This window comes from Lampetra planeri, chromosome 53 (assembly GCF_965212315.1).
Source record: "Lampetra planeri chromosome 53, kcLamPlan1.2.h2, whole genome shotgun sequence".
NCBI lineage: Eukaryota > Metazoa > Chordata > Hyperoartia > Petromyzontiformes > Petromyzontidae > Lampetra > Lampetra planeri.
This window is the reverse complement of record NC_136159.1, coordinates 122,081-140,965: the sequence shown is the minus strand read 5'-3', so window position 1 is coordinate 140,965 and position 18,885 is coordinate 122,081. Positions and strand designations below refer to the sequence as shown.

At 46.4% G+C, this 18,885-nt stretch overlaps 1 protein-coding gene across 1 annotated transcript in view; it reads right to left on the bottom strand.

The window, feature by feature from the left end:
* Nucleotides 1-15,201: 15,201 nt before the first annotated feature.
* The window catches only part of LOC144734908 (atrial natriuretic peptide receptor 1-like), a 92,490-nt gene continuing 88,806 nt past the window's right edge, over nt 15,202-18,885 (bottom strand). The window contains exons 21-22 of the mRNA XM_078617349.1: nt 18,335-18,426; nt 15,202-16,687 (exon numbers count right to left, since the gene is read on the bottom strand). Coding sequence (XP_078473475.1) covers nt 16,619-16,687; nt 18,335-18,426 — 161 coding nt within the window. The 3' untranslated portion in view covers nt 15,202-16,618. The remainder of the gene's footprint in view (nt 16,688-18,334; nt 18,427-18,885) is intronic.

The following is an 18,885-nucleotide window of genomic DNA, read 5'->3' as shown; positions in this document are numbered from 1 at the left end:
AAAGTTCAATTCCTGGTCTCGGCTACCCTCAGCGGCAACTAATAGTCGCTCGTTGAGGACCCCGCCGTCACTTTGTTCTGCCAAGGGAACTACGGTGGCTCCACCAGTCGCTTTGGGACAGCAACCGCTCGCTACGCACACCTCTTCCACACATGGGAAGTTAAAAATAACCCCCACGCACAATACAGTGACTGAGGCCACCTGAAAGTTTGTTACCGCATTACCTGATTTCAGATGCGCTTCTGCAGCCGTCTGGAACGCTCTTCCTTCCGATATTAGGAAGTTAATGGAGCTATACACTTTCTCCCCCATAAACCAATGAGCCCAAACCAGAGCTAATTAACTTGTCGGTACTACATGTGATGGCGTCACTTTAGCGGCTATGTGCCCAATAACGGTGAATTATGCGATAACCGTTTGAAATGAGTTGGATTATCAAGTAATCCGCTCTTGTTGGCCATGTAAATCAATCGGCGTGACTAAAGTTGTGGTACATTAGGTGGTACTGCCATCTGCTCTGGCCCCAGGGGCTGACTCCCAGGAAAGCACAGATTGAAAATAGCGGCATGCAATTTGGCAAAAAAATAGCTACGAAGGAAATGCTTTGTTACGCTAAAAATTAAGAGAAAAACATTGCATTCCTAAGCCGCCTCATGCTTTGCCCCACATGTTACAAAGATTGGCTGCAAAGTAACAATGTTTTCTTTTTTGTTTTCATATTCTTTGGGTCTTTCGGTAAAGTCACGTAGAACATTTTTTTTTAACTACGACGTTTCGATCGCAACACAAGCAATCGTCATCAGGAGAAAGAAGAGCAGGAAAGCTGCTGAGGCAGGCTGTTTGAAAGGTATTCTTAGGTTTTTTCGGTAAAGTCACGTAGGTAAAACATCAAAATTAATGAAAATAAAAGAAAAAAAAAATCACGACGTTTCGGAGGCTTGTGTTGCCTCCGAAACGTCGTGATTTTTTGTTTTATTTTATTTTATTTTCATTAATTTTGATGTTTTACCTACGTGACTTTACCGAAAAAACCTAAGAATATGATTCCTTGCAGTCACGAAAGCTTCAAATCTAGAATGTTTGAAAGGTTTTAAATGGGTGTAGCCCAAGGGTCATAAACGAAGTGGGCGGGGCTCGTGATGTTGAAGTGAGAAACTTGCAAGTCAATGTGAGATCGGAGAGCGGCCTCCACGGCGAGGGCGCGGAGGTGGCTATTAATCTCTCACCATACAAAGGCAGCCGGGTGTGGTGCTGGCCACCCACCCCATCGTGTGCTGTGCCAGTCCTTCATAGGTGCTGCTCGCTAATAGCACTTGCCCCAATAGTCTGTATAAGGCTGTGCGGGGGGGGGATCTTTGGTGTAAATTGTGGGTCATCTCGAGATTCATCTCTCACAATGCAATGGCCACCTCCGCGCCCTCGTCGTGGAGGCCGCTCTCCGATCTCACATTGACTTGCAAATTTCTCAATTCAACATCACGAGCCCCGCCCACTTCGTTTATGACCCTTGGGCTACACTCATTTCAAACCTCTCAAACAGCCTGCCTCAAGCAGCTTTCCCGCTCCTTTTTCTCCTGATGATGATTGCTTGTGTTGCGATCGGAACGTTGTAGTTTTTTGTAAAAAAGAATTGTTCTACGTGACTTTACCGAAAGACCCAAAGAATATGAACTCCTGCAGTCACGAAAGCTTCAAGTCGAGATAATTTTTTGTTGTTTAAGAATAGGGTTAACATGTTTATTAAGTTATAGATAATTTCATAATTTACTTTAAAATTATAAATTCAAAACACCACAAAATAATAACTGCAAGCCCGCCATATTAGAAGGGGGCCTGCGCACTTTAAAAATATTGACAAAATGCCAATTAAAATCTGAAACACATTTTTATTTATTCATGCAGTGGCTACTCAATGAACAGCCATGCACAATGCATGTCTGTGTATGGATATACAATGTAAATGTAACATTCAGTGTATATATATACACACATTAATTTACAAAGGGGATGCTACTTTGATGTACTGGCTAGCACATCGATCGTGAGGTTTGATTCCATCTTCTGGCGTGGCAGTTTAAACAATGGGCTATTGTCTCTCCATCCAGCAGGCAAGTTTATGGGCACACCGTAGTTCACCGATCGGCACGTCACGTATGGTAGTGCTGGGCGCCACGGTGGTGAAATGTTAACTATCTCGCCTGGTATACAGGAGGTTGTGGGTTCGATCCCGGCCTTGATGCCTGTATATTTGAGTTTGCATGATCTCCCGGGAAGTGGTCGCGTGGATTTTCCCCGGGTCCTCCGGTTTTTCCCTCTATATTTAAAAACATGCGTTTTGAATATTTGGCTGCTATACATTTCCACATGATAAGCCACTTTTTTAGGCTATAATTTATTACCGGGTTGCTTCTAAAAGAATTATATATAGCCACATGGGCCTTACCTGGTAAAATAAAACATTGTTTATAGTAAAAAAAATGTTACATCAGTTTCAAATTAGTACGTGGTGTGGTGTGTAAACATCACCACTAGGGAAACAGGCAGCCGGGTGTGGTGCTGGCCACCCACCCCCTCGTGTGCTGTGCCAATCCTTCATAGGTGCTCGCTAACAGCACTTGCCCCAACAGTCTGTAAATGGCTCTGCGGGGGATCTTTGGTGTAAATCGTGGGTCATCCCGCCTCTTCCAAGACGCACTGGCGAGCATAAACAGTAGGCCAGAACTCCCCTCTGGACGTGCACTCGAGAGCTCCCCTTCTCGTGGAGGCCAGCAGTGGCGTGGGCTGGCAGTGCAGGGCTGTGCCTTTATCTTCACCACTGCCTAGACGCTTTCGACTCGGCCCGGGAACTCTGCAAGGGGTGGCGAGGTGACTCGCTTGGCACCGCTCGTGAATTTGCACAGTCGAGGAACGAGCAGTTTCGAGCATTGGCTTCTTCCACCTTCGAGTCGCATTATCATTACCCCGTCAGTTTGACGCGTTCACAATATCAGCATAAAGCCGTCCTCGGCTGAGTTTTTGGCACTGCTCTCAAGGCTAAGCGAAAGCAGATGTGCTGCTCTCCTCTCGCGTCCGCGCTTCTCGGAATTGTTCTTGCAAAATTTAAGTGCATCAATTTAAAATGCTCCGACAGTGAGTAGTGACTTACATTCTTACTTTGAATTCCTTTCTATTTTCATGTGTGTGCGTGTGTATATCTATATATGTGTGTGTGTATACATATACAGCCGGCATCTCGAGTTTGATTACCGCTCATGACCAACACCAGTGACGATTATCTGAGCCCATCCTGGGCATCCCCTTGGTATACTCAGCCTCAGATGGGTACCTCGTGTGGTATGTAAATATCCCCCCCCCACCCCCTTGTTGTGTGCCGTGCCGGCCTTCATCGGTGTTGGCTTGCGGCATTGCCCCAACAGTCTGTTAAGACTATCGGGGGGATCTTTGTCTTTGTGTGTATATATTGACGCACACGGAGCGTTATTGCCACATGCCATCCTGTAAATAACACAAATGTATAATTAATCATTTAAGAGGCCCTTACAGGCAATAGAGAGAATGACTTCTAGTGAAAATCCGAAAGATTTTCATGATTAATTTCAAGTTCCTTCCTTCAATCCAGAAAGGCGTTTTTATATTTCTGTCAGGATTTTATTGTTTAAGTTGTGGCATGAAGTGAGAAGTGAGATTTATGTAGCAAGTGAGTTCCACAGTACCACAGTGTTTGTGCTAAACAGAGCAATATGTGTGAATCTTGAAAGTGCTTGATATTAGTATAGTGTTTCCTTTTATACGCAGGTTTTCACGATGAATAATACGATTGACAATTGGTTGTATTTGAGTCAGATAGTCGTGTCGGTGTAAATTGAATTTTACAATTATAACCCTCCACCACCAGACAGAGATAATCGAATCAAGTTTTGTGTTGTAGTAAAATTTGTGAATTGATTTGGTTTTCCAACAAACCCGAAAAATGTTAAAGTGCAAAGCTAAATGTTGACAATTTGTGTGCAACGTTTTTGCTGTAGATTACATCCGCCATCATGAGGTTATTTAACAGAAACTCATATCGGATGATGGTAAATTACCTCCTTATATTTTGGAAACAAATGGATATTTTAATGCTTAGGTTTTCTCAACCAATTTCATGAATCGTAATTGATTTTTGGGGTTAGGCCATATAATGATCTGGCCACCCGATGCAGTCGAATACATTAAATGGTCATGTGTGCCGGCGTTTAACAATGCACCAATGATTGTGTCAACTCGCTCACTGCGGCAAAATTGAAGAAACATTCTCACAACCAAATGTAGCAGTTCGATTTGTGACGTTTCACTTTAAGGGAGTCCCAAAGGGAGGGGGAGTAGTGCCTAAAACGGTGGCCACAAACCCAGAGACCCATAGACTAACATAGCGACCCATAGACTAAGATAGTGACCCAGAGACTGACAGTGACCCAGAGACTAAGAGAGTGACTCAGAGACTATCATAGCGACCCATAGACTAAGATAGTGACCCAGAGACTGACAGTGACCCAGAGACTAAGAGAGTGACTCAGAGACTATCATAGTGACCCATAGACTAAGAGAGTGACTCAGAGACTGACAGTGACCCAGAGACTAAGAGAGTGACTCAGAGACTATCATAGTGACCCATAGACTAAGAGAGTGACTCAGAGACTATCATAGTGACCCATAGACTAAGAGAGTGACTCAGAGACTGACAGTGACCCAGAGACTAAGAGAGTGACTCAGAGACTATCATAGTGACCCATAGACTAAGATAGTGACCCAGAGACTAACATAGTGACCCAGAGACTAAGAGAGTGACTCAGAGACTAACATAGTGACTCAGAGACTAAGAGAGTGACCCAGAGACTAACATAGTGACCCAGAGACTAAGAGAGTGACTCAGAGACTGACAGTGACCCAGAGACTAAGAGAGTGACCCAGAGACTGAGAGAGTGACCTAGAGACTGAGAGAGTGACTCAGAGACTGACAGTGACCCAGAGACTAAGAGAGTGACCCAGAGACTGAGAGAGTGACCCAGAGACTGAGAGAGTGACCCAGAGACTGAGAGAGTGACTCAGATACTATCATAGTGACCCATAGACTAAGAGAGTGACCCAGAGACTGATAGTGACCCATAGACTAAGAGAGTGACCCAGAGACTGAGAGAGTGACCCAGAGACTGAGAGAGTGACTCAGAGACTGACAGTGACCCAGAGACTAAGAGAGTGACCCAGAGACTGACAGTGACCCAGAGACTAAGAGAGTGACCCAGAGACTGAGATAGTGACCCAGAGACTGAGAGAGCGACCCAGAGACTAACATAGTGACCCAGAGACTAATGCAGAAAACCGTAGACTAACATAGAAACCCATAGGATAGCACAAAGACACCTATAGACTCACATGGAGATCCATAGACTCATACGGAGACCCAAAGACTAACAAGGACCCAGATACTAACACAGAGATCCAGCGACCAGATATCGCAAACGGGTTTTGATTCATCTTTTGATTCCTTACCCGTACCCGTACCCGGCCGCACCAGGGTCGCAAACGGGTACCCGTACCCGGCCGGGTACGGGTACGGATATCGGGTACCCGATTGCGACCTCTGCCAGCGACTAAAATAGAAACCCATATACCTACTGTAATCATCCATGAATGTCTGTTCTTAATGCTCGTGACGTCACGCCACATCGAACAGCCCCCCTCATTAATAATCATGAGCAGGTGACGTCCTCCAAATGGACACCCCTCCATTCATAATAATTAGCGGCTGACGTCACTCCACATGGGGGGCCGAGGCGCCTCCTCCCCACTCCTCAGCGTCAACTGACAACCCTCACTATGAATGCAGAACCCTCACGTCACGCGATCTCCGCCACGCTGTTCAGACATCAAAGTAAAAAAGGACGTCACGATGAACAAGGGATTATAGCCTTAAAATGAAATAGCTCTGTGTCACCGCGCCCTTACTAATTGCACACGCATTGATGCAATGAAGATCACGTCGCGGTCTGCTTTTCGCTTTCAAGTTTCAGATTTACTGCAATACACCCGTCCTTGGATGGAAAGAGGCTAGTACAGTCCTTACATATTGACCCAGAGACTAACACAGAGATGCAGTTGCTAACCATAGAAACCTGTAGACTAATATAGAAACCCATAGACTCACACAGAGACCCATATACTCACGCAGAGACCCGGAGACTAACATAGCATAACCAAAAGAATTAGCCGACACTCCGACGAGCACAGAAGCCTTGACCGGGTTCAGAAATGACCGCCCTTGCTGGCTACCGCAACTTCCCCGGCATTTGGCTGCGAACGATACACACGCTTTTGGTTAAATGCTTTTCTCCAGCCACTCTTGTGCACCCGCTGTTATTCCTTCCACTTCAAATTTCCTGAATTAATGTTTATTTTTTGCGAAGTATTTTATTATTATGCTGTATGTGCATGTTTGTATGTTTGTCACGATTAGCATGCTGCGCTATGAACCGGCGAACCGGATTCGATTCCCGTTCACAACCAACACCAGTGACGATTATCTGAACCGGTCCTGGGCCTCCCCTAGGTCGTCTCAGCCTCAAATGAGCACCGGGTGCGGTGTGTAAACATCGCCACGAGGGAAACAAAGGCGGCCGGGCGTGGTTACTGGCCACCCACCCACCCCTCGTGTGCCGTGCCGGACTTCACAGGTGCTCGCTAACAGAACTTGCCCCTACAGTCTGTAAAGGCTATATGGGGCGTGTTTGTCTTGTATTGCGGGGGGGAGTGGTAGTGCAGCGGTGAGGACACCGCTCGACAAACCGTGCAACCTGAGTTCGATTCCTTTTGCGGGCCAACGTCGGTAATATTTGAGCTGTTCCTGGGACCTTCCCTACCTCGACTCGGCCTTAGACGTGAGCACTGAGGAGACACGGTGGGCCGAGTGTGGTGTTTGTCCTGGGTCTCCCATGGGTCGACTCAGCATGACATGGTGCCGTATGGTTAACACCAGCACGAGGCATGCATGTTTTGGCCACGTGACCCCCTACCGTACCACTCTGGCCTCAAATAGATACTGGCTCACAGCGCTTGGCCCAACGGTGACAATAAAACACGTGATGAAAGTCAGGAACTCTTTGCGAGCATCACAAGCAACAGCGACACTTCGAAGTGACGTTTGACGTAGTTTGCTATCCGTCGCCGGGGCATCGATTCCATTGTCCTGCTGCTTCTGCATGTGCAACCACTTCCTTTTGATTCCCCCCCCTCCCCCCGCCATAGGAATATGGAATTTCCACCACTGGCTCTGTGGGACCGTAAATTCGCACCTCCAGTTAGCACGTTTGGCTCCGTGGTGCGAAAGAAGTTCATACATAAATAGGACATGAGCATCGCCTCTAAGCTAACTCAAGCTGGAAATCTCTTCGACGAACTTGCTTAAACAACGCAACCCTATCTCACAATGTCGCGTTGCGAGATAAAGCCTTACTACACAATCGACTCTACATTACAAGCGGTATTTTTGTTTTTACTAAACAAAACAAAATTACATTAACGATTTTGCACTCGAACCAAGAATGAAAGCCTGCGTCCTTTCAAAGCAGTGGCCCCAATGGGATTAGGCCTTGACGAGACGCAGCCTCAGTCGTGTGTCCCTGCTGTAGCAAGCAGAGGTTTTGCCAAAATTATCTGGCCGGCTTGGCTTCACCGCCAAGAGATAATTTGATTGTGTGACCAGTCGAGGGGCTTGGGGGGTGGCGGAGACAGCACGAACCGCGGTGGGGGGCATCCCAACCCTCCGTGGCTATTGCAGCAGACGCCCCCCCCCCGCCACCTACCCCCCCGCCACCGATCCCCCCCCTCCACCGCCCATCTCACTTTTGGAGCCACGTCTGGCGCTGCTTGCGTGGATTTTATCGTCTTCCGGAGGTTCTGGAGGAGGGTGGGGGGGTTGATGGATTGAATTACAGAGTTTCTGCAGAGAGGGCCTTGCTTGTGTGCTGGTGGCTGCTACTGCTGCGGCTGCTATTGCAGTGAAAGTTGGGAGTGGCGGCATCGTTTGGGTTATTTTACTTGGGTCGCAGGGCCAGAAACGCTCGCCGTTTTTATACAAAATTTGTAAGACAGGGTTTTTTTTAACCATCTTGTGTACTATATGGGATGCTGCCATGGTATTATTAATTGATAGTACGCTGGAATCGTATGTAATCCAGGGGTTGCCGGTTTGGTTCAATCATCACCACCCTCTCATCCGAGACATCTTGGTCTGGTTACGACGGCATCTCTGGTCCGTCTTGGGGATTTCCGACCCGACATCACTTCCCTTTCTCATTTCCCATTCATTACATCCTTGACTCTACTACCATGAGACCTCCTTTACCAGTGGCAAAATATAGTAATAGGTTTTTAACCTTTCAACTGGTACAAAAACTGACACCTTTATACGAGGTGTCGTTTTTTTTTACCAGTTGAAAGGGTAAAAACCTATTACTATATTTTGCCACTGGTAAAGGAGGTCTCATAGTGTAAATTCGTACCCCGAGCTCTCAATACTCTGATAGTGCGCTGGCTTTGAGTTGTACGTCTTTTGGCGTCATCTGGTCCAACACCAATGGAGACTAGGCTCTAAGAAAAGCTGTCTCGGGTGTGGACCAATCAACTTCAAGGACAGTGCATATCATTATCAGAGTTGTTTATTTTTGTTTGAATTTCGACTGCCTGTGTTGTGGTTATTGCAAACATGATGCCTTGTATAAAGGTGTCCGTTTTTGTACCAGTTGAAAGGGTAAAAACCTATTACTATTCTTGACTCTACTTCCATTCCCATGGTGTACGACGGGTACAATATTTTATCAAGCCTTAAATAGAGGACTTTCATTTGTTTGAAATGTTTTGTTCAAATGTTTTAACAGTTATTTATAATTTTTAATCATCGTGTTTATCCGTTGTATTATCTTTTCCACTATCATACAATATCTCACTTTCCTGCTGTGCAATTGCTTTTTTACGTTTGTCTTCGTCTTTTGTAACAAATTTCTCTCTTGAGAAAGATACTTCAAGTCTAAACTGGATTTTCACCCGGTTGTAAAGTAAATAAATTAACAAATAAATCGCAAATAACGGTGTCAAAATATCCATCGACACACCACTGCGGAGGCTTTTCGCAGTTGCCCGTACCCCATGTTGTTCGGCGCGGTGTCTGACGTTTCGCTCAATGTGCTGGAAGCTTCTTCAGGACCTGAACTTAATTCCCACACAGCACGTGGAGTGGACCGTAACGCAGCGTGCCGAACAATAATCGGTACAACTCGAAAAGCCTCGAAGCGGCTGTTCATCCCTGAATTTGGACAGTGTGGTGCATCGTGCTGTCTGTCCCATATTCAAGCTGTTGTACAGGACAACCTCTGTTGACGCGACCAAGCAACCTTGGCTGTGTCTGCTGGGTGAGAGATCCCCTCACGTCTCGCCCGCAGCCCGCCACCGCCGATGTTTGTTTGTGATTACTGTGCCAGCCTGGTTAATAACGCCATTGGCCTGTGTCAACGTACGAGGAATTTATTTTCTAAAACAAATTACGATCGTTATGTCTCACACGGCCGATTTACCGCAGGCATCAAGATAACTATCACTTTGAGAGATTGCAGCGTCATTTTTCCTCGCCCCCACCCCATGAGAAACAGAGAACTCGTTGAGTCCAAGTTAGGTCACTGAGCTGGTGAGATGTGAAATCTACTTATCGGGTCGTGGATTCTGGAATCTTATATATGCATGTTGAACTTTCTCGACCTTACGTAGCCAACCGTGCTAATCCGAGGTGCGGGGGAAGGGCAACAAACTAAACACAAAACGCAGTTCTAAAGAAATTAGTTTTCAATCTCGATTTAAAAGTGATATAGCTCCAGTGGATTCGCAATACACCGTTCCAGACGAACGCAGAAGCGCATCTGAAAGAACACGATGCTGTGACCGTCTTTGTTCGATGGTTAGAACCGTAGGGCGTTTGCAACTTCTTTGATACAACCTTTGCTCAATGTGCCAATCCAAAGTTAACTTTAAATTCCAAACTCCAGATCTTATTCAGTTTGGGTACATTACCTCAACTGATATTTGCAGTGGAATTATCATTAGAACAAGGCCATGGCTTCTTGGATCCTGTCCTGATGATGCTTGACGTAGTTTCAAGGGAAACGTCGCATATCTAACATAGCTAAATCCGCTCATGGGGATCGTTTCTTCTTCAACAGTGCGGATGCGTAAGCGTGTACACCACTTGACCATTCAATTTGTTAATTACCTCGCCTGGTATACAAAAAGTCATGGGTTCCATCGCGATCCTGACGTCTGTATGTTTGCTTGTCTCTCTCTCCCCATGGGCGTGTGGATTTTTTTCAGGGTCCTCCGGTTTTTCCCTCCACATTTAGAAACATGCGTTTAGAGTATTTGGCTGCTATACATTTCCACGTGATAAGCCATTTTATTGAGCTATCATTTGTGACCAGGTCACTTCTGAAAAAGAGCTACATAGCTCAGTGGGTCTTACCTGGTAATAGTTTCGTTTTGCTATGTCGGGTGGCAGAGGGTCTCGACAGCACAGATTTGGTTAATGTATCCACGAGCACGGCGGATAACGAGATTGCCACACAGTCACCCATTTACTTAACGTTTTCGATTTACATTTCACGTCCAGACGTTTCTCGTCGTGAACCAAGCAAACCCGTGCACCGATAAATGTGTCTCCGTGCTCACTGACCCACACGTAGTGCGGGTGGGATGTATAGGCTTCGTCGAATAAAATAATAAACACGACGACCGATCGCAGTGTCTCACCAACTCTGAGACACAGACACCATGTTTGTTTTCTTTGTCTTGTACTCGTAACGACAGTCTTGCAATGGCGTTTCTTGTTGTGGGGTTTTTCATGCCGTCTCAATGATTCGGCAATGAAGGAAACCAACACAACCTCAACCCTAAATGCCATATGGGCTCAATGTTTACATTCATGTCAGACTGACCACGGATGTTGCTGCACCGAGTTACAGAGTTTTCTGCAGAGAGGGCTTTGTGTGGTGGTGCCGCTGCTGCTGCCGCTGTGAATCTGAATCTTTATTTAGACTGCAGCAAGAGGAATCCGATGAGCTACTAAGCTCTTCGTCACAGATGTCCTCCAGTAGGGGCAGGTGGTCAGCAAGTTACAACAACAAACAATACAACAACATCGTAAGAGTGCAACATAGAGAAGAAGCTAATCAAGTAAATATAAGTAAATATAAATAAAGTATTTTAAACAAAAAAATGCAACACTAAATGCAAGCTTGGGCAAGGCAGCAAAATAACAACAACAGTCTCAGACTACACCAAGATAACACACAATAAAGTGGCACATTAAAATGTAACTATCAATACACGGGTAAGCATCGACGTTAAAAATCACATTTGCAAACGTGATTGTACGGTATGTTGCCACTGCTATTGCTGCTACGAAAGCTGTATGTTGAACTTCTTTTGCACCGTACGTAGCCGACCGTGCTAATCGGAGGTGCTGTTGCTGCAAATGCTGCTACTAATACTTGCTGTTGTCGCAAATGCTGCTGATACTCATGCTGGTGCTGCTGCTGCTTATTCTATTGTTGCTGTTGCAAATGCTACTTCTGCTGTTGCTGCTGCCTGTGCAGTGAAAGTTGTTAGCCGTGTCGTGTTTTCCCCTTAATTGTCGGGCCTTAAACAATTGCGGTTGGAGGTCTTGGAAAAATATTGTGGAAAATGTACAGACATACAAGTCGTGTATTACTATGTGGGATTATGCCATAATGCTCAGCACATTTGACTTGCCATCTAAAGGTCGCTGGTTCTATCTACTAGGACGGAAGTTGAAAATGAAGTTGCTGAAATCTCTCCGTCTCTGTCCTCCCAGCAATGTAGATGGGAACACCGCGGTTCTGTTATTGGTAGGTCCGCGTGGCAGGGGGGAAACGCGTGGGTGGTCCACCCTGGGGAGATATTAACTCCCTCGCCTGGTATGCGGGAGGTCGTGGGTTCGATCCCGACCCTGACGAGTGGATTTTTCTCCCGGTCCTCCATTTTTTCCCCTCCACATTTAGAATCAACATCACACGTTGAGAGTGTTTGTCTGCTATACATTCGCACGCGATAAGCCACTTAGTAGTTGAGCTGTCATTTGCGGCCAGGTTGCTTCTGAAAAAGTGCTTCATAGCTCATTGGGCCTTACATGGTAAAATGAATCAAATAGTTATCCTCTGGACAGCGTGGAAGAGTAGGCCTAATACCGTTCAGGGGGGGGGGGCTCCCTAGAGCTTCCTCTCATGGGAGGCCCTTCCACCAGCAGTGGCATGAGCGAGCAATTGCAGGGCCGCAACTTTATTGAAGCAGCTAGGAATCAGAATATTTATACTGGAGGATCCGATTAGCTATGAAGCTCCTTTTACAGATGTCCAGTAATAAATGAAGACGCCTTGTTAATTCGTCCACTGGACACTGTCACACGAGGAATACGTGGGACACGTGGCCACGTGTATCACCAAACCATCGCCCTCAGTCCATCCCTCCAATCCCCGCCACTCCCACGTGCCCCGCGCCTACTCAGTCACGCCCTACGAACCTCCTCGTCAATGTGCCTGGGACGAAACCCCCCGCGGGCAGACACGTGTCGCTCACAAACGCGCGGCTGTTTTGCCCCACCGAACTGTTTATTTGGTTAGCTTTGTAAGTGACAGGCGCTCAAACACCCAGCAGGGAAAGCTAACACACACACACGCGCACGTGCTACATTACACGAGCGTGCATGTTTGCGCTCCATGTAACGTGGCTTAAAAAAACCGGACCATTACAAATGTGTTTCACTTGCAAGACACCTTTGTTTTGTTAATCCAAGTGGTAGATCCTGGGGGCTGAGGGGAGGGAGGGTTGTTGATTGGCGGGCAATTGCAACAGCATCAACAACTGCAGTTCACCACGAAGTGGCGGTGACGTCAACACGGCGCTTGTACCATACTAGGTGCACTTTGAGGTCAAGTGAAGTGTCAAAAGCCCACTGGCAGGAGGTCACGGAACAGACCCAGGTGCCATGGGTTGACTGACCGAGATGGCTGGCAGATGCACCAACTGTGCCCCCTACTGTGCCAACTCTCTGCGCTTTAGCCACCCGGCGCTCCGCTCATGTTTGTGAGCGGCGCTCCTCTGCTCTCCGTTGTTGCTGGAGGGCGACTGCCTCCAACTCCCCAGCAGTGTCCTCCATGGATCTCTACAGGCAACTGCCATCACCCTGTCACACCCCTCCGCCCTCATGGAGACCCTAACAATGGCTATTCTATTGAGTTGCCATAGAAAAATATATGGAATGGTTTCGTATTTTAACGTAGGTCCCTATTTAATTAGATGGACATTTCTGGACCTCCCCGTGTTCCCCACCTCCAACCCAAGGAATTTTTTAGATCTGGCTCTACTCGGTCAACTCGTGGTGGTGAGATGTTAACTACCTCGCCTGGTATGCAGGAGGTCGTGGGTTCGATCCCGACCCTGACGCCTGCTGCTGTATATTTGGAGTTTGTATGTTCTTCCTGTGGGCGTGTGGATTTTTCTCCGGGTACTCTGGTTTTTCCCTCGACATTTCGAATCAACATGCGTTTAGAGTATTTGGCTGCTGTACATTTCCACATAAGCCACTTCATTGAGATATCATTTGTGGCCAGGTAGTTTTTGAAAAACAGCGATATTTCTCAGTTGGCCTTACCTCGTAAAATAAATATAGTTTAGTTGAATGTTTTTAATTTAACTCTTGTACATTTCACCGAGGCTTCTGCAGATGTTTATCAAAACACGGCCCTCTCGCTGTGCGTCAGTTGCAGCTGCCGGCGTCTCATCCGGCCTTCAGAGCCCGAGAATGAAATGCAAGGCATGTCCTGTATGTACGTTGAACTTCTTTCTCACCATATGTAACCGACCGCGCTAATCACTAAGGCGCGACTAACCCGGCGAGAGTTTTTGCGATTCCTTCAAACCAGTCCGCAATGATTCAAGACCTTTGCATACATCCACACTGTGGCGGTTGAGATGCACAAATAAACTCTCACGCGAAGCCGGTGAGGTGCTGACATGAGTCCACTGCTTGTTGCACCTTATTCTGTTTCTTTGGACATGTGGGGGTGGGAGTTGTCCTACGCAACCTCTAGTCCCCCCTGCTGCGATCTGTATCTCGCAGTGGCAGATGTATATAGTTTATGATCATTTGGTTCCAAAATGTTCTTGCTGTGGCAATCTCTAACATTCCAGATGCTTCTTCGGGTGACTTGGTAAACATGGAGCACTGGCCCAAAGCTTGGGCAAACGTTGGTCAAACGGTTTCATCCACATGCCAACGTTGGACTAATGTTGGCATATTTACTCGGGAGGTGCAGGTATTATCACTTGTGTGCATATTCGCACCATGATCTTACCGTATTTGTCGTTTGGCACCTCTGAGCGCAATACTTGTTTATTGATTCATCGTACTTTTTGAGTTAAGCAACATGATTTGACCACTTCTGTCATAAAACCGTCCATCACCCAACATAGCCAAACAAATTAAATTGTCACGTACAACTTACTATTGTTTTAGTTTGGATTCTGGCAGAAGATGCTTCGTGCAGTTTCAAGTGAAACATTATCTCATTACCAAATTTGTTTGTGAGAATCGCTCAACTCGCCAAAGAGACTCAAGACACACGTCAGCAACAGTATCAAAGACATATAGAACAGGTGCCGTTTCTGTCAATGGCCCTTTATCATAGCACACAGTGGCCAGAGAGAGAGAGAGGATAATGAGTTGGAGATTCCAATTAACGCCATGGGGCCTGATGAGAATTAATAATAATTAAAAAATTGCTTAGCGGTGGGTGAGCTATAACATTAAGTCGGCACGTTGCTGAACACTTTGTACACCACGTGAGTGTGGATTTTGAGTTGGTTATCTCAGGTGGTGGGGGGGTTTCACAACAACAAAACATTTGTCCACATCATTCCGTATGTGGCCTAACCAAATACAAATATAATTATGAATCCAAATATTGGCTGGGAAAACCGACTGTGCGTTCAGCTTCTGTTGTTTTTGGTGAGTTTGGCAGCTGCTTTAACATAACTTCTGAATGTGTTGCTTTGCACCATTCCAGTCTGAAAATATCACAAATTTGAAAGAAACATTAACACCAACAGTCGAAAAAGCATTTTAATAAATAAATGCAATCATAATTATAGAAACGCTGCATTATATTGTCAACAATAGCAAATACGGCAATTCAAATAACTAAACTTGGAAATATTTGTGAAGCTTGTAATATATACCGTATATTTGAAAATAATTATAGATTAGCTTCTATGTACATTATCTACAATAATATACCAACAAAATCACGCGAGGCAGTCTTTACACTAAGTATTTAACATTACAGTAGGAACCTCTTGAGAAGTACAAAAGGCAACGATATAGGCTGATGTCTCTTAAAGGTAACAAGTCATAGCAGCTTGATGCCAATGGTTTACAAAAAGGTGCCGACTGAAAAAAAATACCACGATGACAAAAAAAACACGAAATAAAATAAACATCACATGACAATTAATACCTCTTCTCCACCGGCATACCCGGGCCGAGCCAGCACAACATGGGTGGATTTTCCACTCTATATTTGCCATGCCAAGCCGTAGCAAAATCGTGATATGCTGGCCTAATAGGAAGGTATTCTTTGGGTCTTTTGGTAAAGTGAGTAGATGGCTCAAAGAAAATAACAAAAAACTACGACGTTTCAATCACAACACAAGCAATCGTCATCAAGATTTAATAGGAAGGTGTTTGAGTCTAGCTTGGGGCCAAGCAGGGCCAGAGGCGAAGCTAATGAAGCATTCATTTCACGTGAAATCAGTCAGTGCACTGTGAGGACGCGCAGTCACTGCGTCACCGACAGGAAACTCAACTACTCTAACTATTTTTTATTTTACCAGGTGTAAGGCCCACTAAGCTATATCGCTCTATTTCAGAAGCGACCTGGCCACAAATGATAGCTCAAGTAAGTCACTTGTCACGTGAAAATGTATTGCAGCAAAGCACTCTTAAGCACACGTTGATTCTAAATGTGGAGGAAACAACTAGAGAACCCAGAGAAAAATCCACGCGACTACGGGGAGAGAGCGACACGCAAACTCCAAATATACAGCAGGTGCCAAGAGTCGGGAACCAACCGACGACCTCCTGTATACCAGGTGAGGAAGTTAACGTCTCGCCATCTCGCATCTCAACTCATCCATTCCATGTGATGTCAGTTGCACGGCTCGGCTTCTGTAGGGGAAAAACAACGCTGGCGTTGCCTTGAACCGCGTCAGGCACGGCCCCGGCGCGATGCGGGTTTGTGCCAGTGGTACATGGCATCAGTGTATAAATCTGCTGGGTTGTTTTGCTCACGCACATATATGTAGTTTTTTATGTTTCTTTACGCCACTACGAAATCATTGGATATGCACTCGGGGGGGGGGGGGGGTGAGAAAACAGAACGCACGTCGTACGGGAGGACTGCACGGCAGCATCCCCTGGGGGCTCGGCTAGAGGAGCGGTAAACAGTTCGGACTCGAGCGCTCGCTAGCAGAGCTCGTTCAACGTTTCCGGGTCCTCTCCAAGAAGCCAGTAGGTGGTCATCTTCCCCTTCCCCTGCAGACAAAGCGAGACGCGAGGGTAGGCAATTTTTACGGCGTTTAGGGCGTGCGCCTAAAACGCGTCCATAGAAGGCAGTTGGGCGTGCTTATTTCATTAGGGAGAAATAGGCAGGAAGTTATCGGAAAACGAGTAAAGTCTGGAGACTGGACTTACAACTGGAGCCTGAACTTACAGAGAGAGAGACCCAGAGACTCGCATACACGTACGTGATCGACACATAGACTTACACAGAGACTTGTATCTTATCAACGGAGAGACCCGGTATCCTGCTTTTAAGCCAGTAGTCCCATCATTACATCTGGTTGGCTGTTCGGATTTTCTTTCTCCACGTGCTTCTATTTATAAGTGCCGCATCTCTAGTCACATAAACTAAAAACTAAACTATTTTTATTTTACCAGGTAAGGCCCACTGAGCTATGTAGCTCTTTTTCAGAAGCGACCTGGCCACAAATGATCGCTCAATTAAGTCACTTATCACGTGAAAATGTATTGCAGCCAAATACTCTAAACCCGTGTTGATTCTAAATGTGGAGAGAAAATCCGGAGGACCCGGAGAATAATCCATGTGACCACAGGGAGAATATGAAAATTCCAAATATACAGGCGTCAGGCTCGGGATCGAACCTCCGACCTCCTGCATACCTGGTGAGGGAGTTAACATCTCACTACCCTTTCACAGCGTGAAGTTGTAAAACGAGCGGCACGCGATAAGAAATGTATGGAGCCCTTATTCCATGGTGCACTCACGCCGTGCACCATGGAATTGAAAGAAACATTTATTTTTTTAATCGCGCTGATTGCGCACGCGGGCAGCGGGATGACTATCACGGGCGGCATCACGGACATGCTCGAGCGATTGCATCGCGAGTAATTTGACGACGCACTGCTAATGGCCCTGCTAATGCGGGTTACGGGATTATTTAACGTTAACCTCCTGCCACCTCAATCTGAAGCGTTGCTTCACAGCAGAATGAGATGCTATCAGATGTCAGCTGTTCCACTCGAGTGATTAAATCAATACCTACTGGGTAGTTTTCCACGAGAAGCCTGTTTGCTGTATGTGCCACGAGCTCGCTACGACTTTACCGGACTCGGCTACATTTCCTGCACTTTATTCAGGCTCAGATGTCTAGCGCCTCCGAGCTGGACAAACTGAGATGGCGGGTAGCACTCCGTTAACGATTGAGCTTACATCGGGTTTCGCAAGCTCAGCATGGTGAAGTATGGCCAAGTTTCAGACACAAATTTCAAGTTGATTTTGTTTACCAAGCTGAGAACTCAGCAGCCCAGGATAGGAATCTCATTTGCACAGTGACCTGAGTCACCACAACGACAAAAGCTTGAACGTAAAATAAAAGGACGGCAGTGGCGTTAACAGGACACCGTTAAAATACTACACGGACATAAAGATATAGGAAGTGAACTAAATGTGTCGAAAGGAAACTTGCCTTCAACACAAAAACGATGTGAGTAAATAAATAAATAATCGCCCCATCGCTGCACCCCCTCTCCATTCCCGTCCCCCGGACCCTGCACAGTGAGAGGACGCGCTTACCCAGCAGCCAGCGGTGAAGCCACAAAAGCAGTTGAGGTCTGAACATCGTGGGGCCATGTTGGTGACACGGCGATGGTTGACCTCACCTTCATTTCCACGTCGCCTCGTAATTCCAGCTGGAAGGACCCCAACTCATCGAGCACCTCTTTTGTTGCCAGTGACACGTGGATCTTCAAGGCTGAAATGGAAATCGAACAAAAAAACACGACAAATGGGCAAAGCAAGGCATGTGGTTACAATTGGTGGGTCTGGTCAGACCCTGAAAAATCGTGTTTTATTGATAATTACCGGGAAAATATACACTGAGTGTTTCTTGTAAGAATAATGAAAGTGTGACTCCCGTCCCCCTCTTCCCATTCCTTCCCCTCCCCTGCAAATACACTACTCCCGATCGTCATCCCTACGATGGTAGGCTGTGAGCCCAAGTGCCTCCAGCAGGTCCCCTCTTTGAGGTTATGGGGTGAAGGTCATGGGGACGGGTGGGTGAAGGTCATGGGGATGGGTAGGTGAAGGTTATATATTTGGATATTCTTTCTCACGTCCGGCACGGTGATGTTGACGGTGCGGACCTGGTGAGCGGGTGAGCAAGCGGGCGAGTGTACGAGAGAGCGAGTGTGCGAGCGAGCGAGCGAGTGTG